The sequence below is a fragment of the Sciurus carolinensis genome, chromosome 11 (assembly GCF_902686445.1).
Source record: "Sciurus carolinensis chromosome 11, mSciCar1.2, whole genome shotgun sequence".
Lineage (NCBI taxonomy): Eukaryota > Metazoa > Chordata > Mammalia > Rodentia > Sciuridae > Sciurus > Sciurus carolinensis.
This window is the reverse complement of record NC_062223.1, coordinates 25,081,410-25,091,614: the sequence shown is the minus strand read 5'-3', so window position 1 is coordinate 25,091,614 and position 10,205 is coordinate 25,081,410. Positions and strand designations below refer to the sequence as shown.

At 36.0% G+C, this 10,205-nt stretch overlaps 1 protein-coding gene across 1 annotated transcript; it reads right to left on the bottom strand.

Moving 5' to 3' along the window:
* Positions 1 to 8,182: 8,182 nt before the first annotated feature.
* Positions 8,183 to 9,118, bottom strand: LOC124959246 (olfactory receptor 4S2-like). The gene has a single exon (XM_047517817.1). The coding sequence runs from the start codon at positions 9,116 to 9,118 to the stop codon at positions 8,183 to 8,185; it is 936 nt and encodes a 311-aa protein (XP_047373773.1).
* Positions 9,119 to 10,205: the final 1,087 nt, after the last annotated feature.

Genomic DNA, 10,205 nt, shown 5'->3' with positions numbered 1-10,205 from the left:
CTTATTTTGGTAGCCAGTGCCCTTTGGCTCACTGCCAGGTGCCATCTTGTCCAAGATGGCCCTCAACTTGGGTACAGGCAGGAGGTATAAGAAAGCTCTGTCACTTTCTATTTTACATTAAAGCCTATATTTTAAATCTCTGCCCTTCATGGATGTAAGTTTGATCTCAGTTAAAATTGTATTCAAATTAATTTATTACTCTAATCTTAAGATAAAAATTGTCAAAACTAGTGTTTGTTTTTATAGAATAAGTTAGAAGACACTGCAATTGATTAATCTGATTTCCATAAATGTAAGTTATAGAATATTTTTGAAATATTAGTACATAATAGTAACTTTGAATATATGTTACACATCATCAAAATTAAGAGATTTTCCTTCTGAAAAGTATGTCATTAGCAAAGTTAAAATCTTGCACACAGAGTAGAAGAAATACTAGCAAATCTGGTATCTAGGAAGGGAACTTATTTCCAGAATATGTATAAAAAAACACACTTCATACTAAGAAGAAAAATAAGCCAATTAGAAGGGAAAATGTACAGATAATATTTTCTCCACAAAATTTATGCAAGAAGTCAAAAGCACATGAAAAAATATTTAAATCTTTGAGCTTTTAAGAGAGACCAACCAAAGTCACACTGAGATGCCACAGCACACTCCAGAATCATAGTAGATAGTAGACAGAAAATAGCAAGAGCAGCCATGGTGTGGAGCAACTGGAGCTCTCAAACATTGCCAACGGAAACACAGAAGAGGGTTTCCACTCTGAAAAAAACATTTGACAGTTCCTCAGCAGGTTCCGTATGTAGTCGTGGTGTGACCTAGCAATTCCATTGTTAGGGAAACACCCAAGAGAAATGAACATACCTTTTCACAAAAACTTGTACTCTATACTTCTAGCAGCATTATTCAAAATAGCCAGAATCTAGAAACCATAAACCAACCAACTGATAAATGGAATATTATTTGATAGTAAAAGGAAATAATACTACATTCTACAATAATATTAATTCTGTAATAAACATTCTACAAGAACTTTAAATAAATAATGGTTAAAGAAGTGTGTTACAAAAGGCCATATATTGTATGTTTTTTGTTTGTTTGTTTGTTTGTTTGATAAACACCTCAAAAGCAAACATACAATGATGGATATTAGGGTTCCCCAAGGACTGGTCAAGATGCTGGTTGTGAGGCATGAATGGTTCTTGCTAAGACTATAAGTTTCTCTTTGAAGGATGAACAGTGTTCTAAACTTAAGATTATGTTGATGGCTGCACAACCCTATGTTGTAAATGTCCTCAAATTAAACACTTTGAGTTTGTGAATTCAATCTTAACTAAACTTTGAAAATATATAAATGTTAAAGCTAGTGAACAATTCTATAGAACAAAAGGCAGTGGAGCAACTATCATCAGAAGCATCTCACCAGAAGAGAAAGATGTGAAAATATTCTGTTAAATATGATAGATAACAGGTATTAAGAATCTCTATTTATCATTATTATAATTCATAAGATCAACATTTTATTTGATCATTGAATACACATAATTCAGACAGAATAACTCTTACTAAGTTTTGGGAGATGAATCATTTGCAGCTTCAGTCAAGGCCACCTGCTTCTAAAATGTACGTGGGCCACATGGGCCACAGCAAGGGCTTCTGCTTCAACCTTCAAGGAGAGGTCACAGTACAGCTCAGAAGGGCAATTTTTGTTCTTGTTGCTAGAGACATCCAAGTTTCTGCTGCCCCAAGGTATGTAGCACCCAAAGAATATGGACTATGAAGTTGGAACTCAAACCTCTATTGAGACAGGCCTAATGACATCTGAACAATCCCAAATTCCTGCCCTTGAAAACACCAGGAGTGTTTTTTTTTATTTTTTTTTCTACTTCTAAGTAGGAGTTTCCATGTTCAATTTCTATGAAAGTTACTTAGCAGCTATTCCAAACAAAACTTGTGGACTCTAAAAATCACAGCCTCAGCATTATCTTGTGGAGTATATTCCAAGATGGAAAGGACAAATATGGGTGAGAAGACCTAAAATCTTGAACTTGAAAACTATGTGAACTTTTAGTCTTTGGAGTCAGTCCTCTGCCTGTCACCCAAACAATAGTTTTCCTTTGACTGATGAATGCATGATGAGTTCAACTAGGACAGAATCTCCAAAGACTGACTTTTGTTCTTCTCCCCAAATGGTACCACAGACCTTCAATACCTACAGACCAAAATATAGAGCCAAATATTCATCATGACATAAGCAAAGCTCCCAATGTGAAAGGAGAGAGTTTTGCATAGAAGAAGATCTGAATTCACTATTGGGAAGTTTGCATGCTAGGAGGACACTTTTGAAGAACGAGTCTTGGGATTTTTGGACTCAATTGTCTAAATCTATTTGATTATGGGAGGCTATTGAATAGGCCATGTGTTGCAATAAGTCTCCATGGGCATCTATCTTCTTGGAACTTGGGCAAAATTACAAGTTACAGCAGTAGATATGAAGAGGGGCGTCCTGAGGGAAAGAACAGGTTGAGAAGACTTCACCTCCCAGAGTGATGCTGCACTGGGGCAGGGGGCACTCCAGACATCTGAGGACTGCTCTATGTAATGTCTAACTTATTTCAGATAGGAAAAGACTTAAAGTACTATTATAACATTCAAGGCAAGTTGGAAACTTCTAAAGGCCATATTATAAATTGTCCTTTTGTATAATGCTTCCTCAGAGTAAGTTCTATGTGTCTACCAATCAGTACTGTTACTATTACTTATATGTTATATATTTATGTGCATATGAATGATACTAACATCTGAAAAAAACCTCATGTTGTTTCTTTTATTATAGGAGCCCCTACATCATAGACAAGAGAAAAAGTTAGGAACACACCAATATTGCCAGGAATTTCAGAGATAAAAGCAATCACAATAGATTTGAAATATACTCAAGTTTTTCCCAATTATTGCCATTTAATTAAAAAAAGACACAAAACACCAGCCAAAAGCAACAACTATATTTCTTTACTCCCTTAATGATAACTTAGATTTCATGATATTCCAAGTTCATTTCATATTATAAATTAGTTTTTTCTTTCTTATTTCAAACTTAATAGGAATTATCCTACTTTATAATGACCATTATAAAGACTATATGATTTGGTAGTTGTGCTCTTCTTTAAGTAGCAAATATATCTTAACAGAGATCTCTCTTACAAATAAAGTGAATTTCCAAGCACTTCCTTTTGAGATTTTCATTGCTATACATACAATAAATCAATTGAAAAAGTATGTATTGTTTAATTTATTTTTTTAAATCGAATTATGCTTAAAATGTAAAAATTGCAATGTGATTATACTATTCACAATATATTTATCAAAGTTATTTTGATCAATGTTATACCCAACTGGTGATGTATTCCAGTACTTAGAAGTCTCAAGATGAATAAAGAATTTTTTCAATGTTCCCCTCTAATTAACTAATAGAAATTCATGCATTTAGCAAGAATACATAGTGCTCTATATCATAAAGTGTGGAATGGCTAACTCCAGCAAAACAACACAAGGTTTAACTTCATATACTCCTCATTTAATGGAGGAGAACATTTGATATCTACTCTCTTCAGATTCTTAGAGTACAGTCTATTGTCATTAATCACAATCACCATGGTATATAATGAATCTCTTGAAATTCTATCCACTGAAATTTTGTATGCCTTCACTATCTTCTCCCCAGGTCCTCCTACCCAACTGCCCCACCTCTTGGCAATCACCATTCCACGCTACCTCCATGAGATGACATCTTTCTTTAAACTTATCAATGTATTTTCATGATTACATTTTCATGATACTCTTTGTAAATGTGCAGAGTGGAGGTTCTTCATCTTGATTTAGGGCCCAAAGTCAGGTAAGCACACAGGTAAGAAAGTGGATGTTCCTGGTGTGCAATTAGTTATTGCTCTCTGCAGATGAGGCATGTGAATAGCATTGAGGGGTTTATTTTAGCTTTCGAACTAAGCAAATGAGTATCCTCATCCTAGGAAGGAAGAAAGGCTATCAATTAAGCAAGCTCATAGCACACACACATACATACCTCATACAAGGAAAGTGAATGTGGCATTGGACATATGAATCAGTTTAATTGTGGTAAGTATTTCATAATGTATGTGTGGGTCATATTATCACATAGTATACAGTGACTACATAAGATTAAAGTTTGTCAATTATACTGCAGTAAAACTAGGAAAAAAAAGGAAGTAAAATTTGCTGAAAACTGGAACTTAAGTCAGATGAGGAAATTGCTCCATTTATGTATGAATTTTCAACGTCTGTGACTTGGAAGGGAACTCTGATCACCTGTATCATCTGCAACACACCACATAACTGCAGAACTTGATCTTAGAGACGGGTGAATATTCATCAGGTTTTCAAATATGAGAAACACAGGGCTGCCTTTTTCTGCTGCTCTGTCACCTATTCACAGTCCCCATTAAGATATTGAATTATGGACCCTCCTATGACAGCAGGATCCAAGTGTCCAGGTCATGAGCGAGTTTGTAGAAAATGGTACTAGGGTAAAAATAAAGTTTTTGGCACAGTGTTTCACTTTCAAGATACTAAGGATGAGTCTGACTTGAAAAATTAGGGAATTTAAAACAATGAGATGAGGTTTAGAAATGGGATATACTGAAAAAGAAATAAGAAGACCACTGGACATCAAGTCAGGTTCTGGTTTTGAGGTTGGTTGTTGATCTAGAGGGTACCCCTGGTGGGATCATCCAATTCAGAAAGTTGAAGCTCACCAGAACATTCATTGCTGCCTAGACAGGTGTCTGATTCTGGTGTATATTTTCAGTAAGCTTGTAATTGATGTGTATATGGGCAACATGTTCCAATAGCAAAATGATTTCAGTTACTGTGAAAATTTGACTATTTCATTTCTACCCCAAATTAACAGGTCTTACAAGAGTATATGTTAATATGACTCTGATTTATTTTTTAATCCTCATAATTGTCAAAAAAATCAGGGTGAAAGGGAATCAACACAAGTATTGGGTTAGTAGGATATTCTTCATTTGTGGGATTCATGGAAAAATAGTGGCAGAGAAGTTGGCTGCATACTTAGGCTTAAGTATGTGTGTATGTATGTATGTATGCATGCATGTATGTATGTATGTATGTATGTATTCCGGTTACTGGAGACTGAACTCAGGAGTGCTTTACCACTGAGTTACATTCCCGGTCCTCTCATTATTTTTACTTTATTTTATTTTGTTTTATTTGATTTTAGTGAGACAAGTGTGAGGCTTGTCTCAAACTAGTGTGATCCTCCTGCCTCAACCTTACAAGTAGCTGATATTACAGTTGCATATCATCCATAATTATTTCATGCCTGGATATTATGGATAGAAACCAGAATATGTTCTATCTCTCATGTCCATTATCTGTAGCTTGAGTTTTTACATTATTTCTTTCAAGGGATCTTACTGTAAATGTTTTTGTGATTTTTATTTATAAGAATGTAATGTATCTTAGCATTTCTTCTTCTATTTGGCAGTACTATTCTTGAAAGAGCAAGGTTGGTAACTTTCTGCAAAAGTTCATTCTATAATGCATGATTAATAAAAAAAAATTACATTTAATGCTTTTGATGTGTCTTTGGGAAGATGGGATTCAGATGATTTAGGCTGGATGTGGCTATGCTTAATTCCAGATTTCAAGGTGGGCCCCGGTTCCTCCAGGTAGCTTTTCTTTCTCATGCACAAAGTAGCAATGTTCTCTTACTCTACCAGTAAGATTGCACAACTGCCCAGCATACAAGAACTGGGCGCAACGGAACACTGGAAAATAAAGCATTCTCACTCAGAAACCAAGAAGTACCCCTATATATGAGACCTGTTTTCATTTCTGGATATATTTAATTAAGAAAAGGATGATGCATGGGCAAATATTAAAAACATGGTTATGTATTTCATTGAGCCTTGCTTAGAAATGTGTCTCCAATGGTTTGTGCTTGTCCAGGGGAGAGGAGTATAGCCACTGAATGAAAAATGCAGGAATAAAAAACTTTAGTATTTTTCATCTTGAAAATTAGAATCATTTCAACTTTTTATCAAGTTTCCAACCAAACTCATGCTGTTGTACCCCAGGGTGGCAGTCATGCTTTTGCTTTTGCATCCACAGAATCAAAGGTTCTGTGGACCATTTCCTCTCTCTAGACTGCAGAGAGTGTCAGTTCTCATGTTTCTCGTACATCTTCTTAGGAATCACACTAGACTCTGAGATCCTCTGATGGAGAGTGACTCAGGGAATTTTGTGGACAAGTATGAGTTTATAAAGTCACTGAGGGAGACTTGAGTACTCTGTCATGTGTTCAACTTTATCTTTCAAAAGCACAAATCAGGAAACTGCAATTTTCTCAGGGACTCATCATTCTGATGTCACCAATACCCCCACAGCATTAATCCTTTAGTTCAATGGCACAGTGGAAAGACAGTTGTGGAAAAAAGTTATCAAATGGAAAACATACTTTTAACCCCGTTTTCTAAATTCAGTTCAGTTTTAGCAGAACAGATGGTGCTGTTAGAATCCCATTGATGCATACATCTCCTGTGTTCTAAGTACATCAAGAATCATCTATTCCTAGATTTTTAAATCTGAGTACACAGATGTTCCATTGACTGTATGAAAATAACCACAGGACAGAGTTAAAAATACAGATATTGGCATAGCTCATATTCCTGGCTAAATGAATCAGACTGTCTTAAAAATAGTTTGTTATATTTCCAGAAAACCCCAGAAGGTGACATTAATGATCAACATACAGTGAGGAGCATAAATCTAATTTTCATTTAATGATTGATCTACTAGAGGCACATGGAAGCCCAGTGCATGCTTCTCCAAGCTGGGCACTAGCCATGGACATGCATAGTTTTAAAGCAAGCCTTACCCTTTTTTTATAGCTCCTTATATAGATATCTTGCAGACTTAAAATATCTCCATCTTTATTTTTGGGAATTCAGCCACACCAGATATCACTTTTGAGCACCACACTCTTTACCATATTATACTCCACCCCAATTATAAACACAATTCTAAGTTGATGCAGCATCTATACTATTAGATTTGTGGTTGTGATAAGGAAACAATGGCAGAGAGACAATCTCAGACATGTTCATTTACCATGAAGAATAATGTGCAGTGAGGGAAAAAATGGTAAGGGAAAAGAATCTACCACTGGGGCACATAAAAGTTAACATCAAGAAAAGAATATCTGTCCACTATGGGACTCTCTGGGACCCAGAGATGAAAATAGTGTTAGTCCAGTCAATAATAAATGGCTTACTATATTCAGTAAAGCTGTTTGGTTCAAAAAAATATTGTAGGATTATTGTTTTCAACACATGCATTTAATTAGGCTGCATTTACACTTGAGATGAAGTCACAGTAGCTGGTTCTCAAATGTGGTTTGCTTACATTCACTCTTGACTTTGGCTGGTAGTCACTTATAGCTGGTAGAAACGGCAAGCAAAGATGAGAGTCAGAAGAAGGAATTTTGTGAGATGGTAACAGTTGACGGGAGTTGGAGACAGTAGTGTGTGTATAAAGAAAATCAAACCTAAGAGTGGAAAAGAATTTTTTCCCAAGACCAACACATGAAAGCAAATTCTTCTATCTTTCAAGATTGTGTTTTATCTACAACTTTCTTAACACACCTCTGCTCCCATTCCAAGATTACTAGACTGAGTTTTCACTGTTTTGTGAGACTTACATAAAAATTCATTAGGTAAGATTTGATGTTTTTATGTATTCTATCATTCATCCAATTTATATATTATTGATTCTCTAATATGTTCCAAACATAGTTTGCAATGCCAGAAATAATCCTAAATATTTCATAGTAGGTTTTTAATCACTTAAAGAAAATGACAAGAGACAAAGGGTAGGAGGAGAAAACAATGATGCTTACTCTGATCAAGCTGAGATTCTGAGCATATTAAGACTCTCTGGCATTGGATATTTAAAACATTATGTGATTGTGAAGTAGTAAATATATTGATCATGATGAAGAATAATTCTGTGCTATGAGTGTTTATTTCATGTGTTACTTCTGAAAACCCTCTGATGTTATTATTTTGTTCATTAACTAAGGCTTCCACATTTACAGTCATCCAGTTTGAATTATTATTTCCAACTATTTGCTGTTAGCATTCCAGAAAGCCTTCTTAACCCATATTTTTTTCATGGCATTCTTTACTTCTGCATTTCTCAGTGTGTAAATCATGGGGTTTAGCATGGGAGTGATAATGGTGTAAAACACAGCCACCATCTTATCCTCTGTAAATGTAACATCAGGGCGCATGTATGTGAAAGTACAGGGACCAAAAAAGATAATGACCACCGCAATGTGGGCTCCACACGTGGACAGAGCTTTGCGTCTTCCTTCTGCTGACTGCTTTCTCAGAGACACCAGAATGGCAGTATAGGAGATGAGCAATATCACAAAGCTCCCCAGAGTGACGGTACCACTGTTGGCTGTCACAACACCACCAATAACATGTGTGTCTGTGCAGGCAAGTTTGAGCACAGGGCGGACATCACAGAAGTAGTGATCGATCTCATTGGGTCCACAGAAGGGTAGCTGAACTACTAGGGACACAGGGATGACAGTGTGTATGAACCCACCTACCCAGGTCCCCAGCAACATTTTATGGCACTTCTCCCGATCCATGATGGTCATATAGTGCAGGGGTTTGCAGATGGCCACATAACGATCATAGGCCATTACAATAAGGATAAAAATCTCAGTGCTTCCAAAGAAATGCACCCCAAAGAGTTGCAATATGCACCCTTCATACGAGATAGTTTTGTTCTTTGCTAACAGGTCAACAATCGTCTTGGGTGCTGTGGCTGAAGAGAAACAAATGTCCACAAAAGACAAGGAGTTGAGGAAGAAATACATGGGAGACTTCAGAAGATTCCCCATGAAAATGGTCAGCATGATGAGGAGGTTTCCCAGAAGAATAACTGTGTAAAAGAATAAGAACACCACAAAGCAGACTCCTTCAACCTCTGGATTTTTAGAAAGTCCCCAGAAAATAAATTCGGTTACATTGTTTATTTTTTCCATGTAATGAATCAAGTAGGCCAAGTTACCAAAGGAGTTAAATTATCTGAAAGAAATACATCAGAAAGACTATTAGCATTTTTTTTCTAATTCAGGTTAAATTAATAATCATAGTTAAAAATGGGAAAATGGTCCTGACTGTAGATTGACATGAATAATTACAGAAATTTTAGTGTTTTCATTCTTATCATTTACCTCAATAATATATCTGATTTATTCCTGCAGAAGGGGAAGCAGAGAACAGAGAGACAAAGCAAATCCCTGAAGTAACACATCTAACCAAGGTGCTCGCATGCCTAACCTTTACCTAAGGTTTACATAGGTCATTACGGGTAAACATTTACTTAGTTCTGTTCCTGTAAAAGACACACAATCAGATTTAAAGTGATCCTTTGTTTGGAGAAAAGGTTTCCCTTTCTTTGATGATGAAGTGAAAACATGCCCACAAGATCCCTTCTGACTACAGCCAATTCTGGTCATTACATACACTCATGGGTCCTTGGAATGTCCAGACTGGGTGACTTCTGCAGGCTCCCCTTCAGATCTCTGTGTGTGAATTAATGGCTTCTGTTTGAACTCAAGCTCCTGAAATGTGGAGTGTCTGAATGTTCACCAGTATTTATTTACTCCAGCACTATTTGTTACTAAACATTTGTATAGTAACTGAAAATACACAAATTCCACAAAAGTGAAAAATATGGAAAACACAAAAGTGAAAGATCCACCCTTTTTGTGTCAATATTCCTTATGTGTCCTTCCAATTTTTCACATCTCCAGTTAGAATATTTTAGTTCTTCAATTTTGGGAGAATGTAACACTGCAGGAAAAGATTGTCCTTTAGTGATTGTTATTATGGGTTTAGAAAATGCATAATGTTTCATGTAAATGGACACATCTCCATGTTGGAATTTCAGACACACTTGTGAGGTTACTTTTATGTTTTGGAGGAATGGCATACAGAGGAGTTTTCACTGAGGGTTTTCAAGGTTCTTCATGAACTCAAGTCACTAGAGGATTCCTCTAGATTTAGTCATCTCATCCCCTTAACATCTATCTAGTGCCTTGCTTCCTACTGCTGTGGAATCTGGTC

Excerpts from the sequence above, each read along its gene's own strand:
- LOC124959246 (XM_047517817.1), bottom strand. The coding sequence starts at position 9,118 with ATGGAAAAAATAAACAATGTAACCGAATTTATTTTCTGGGGACTTTCT.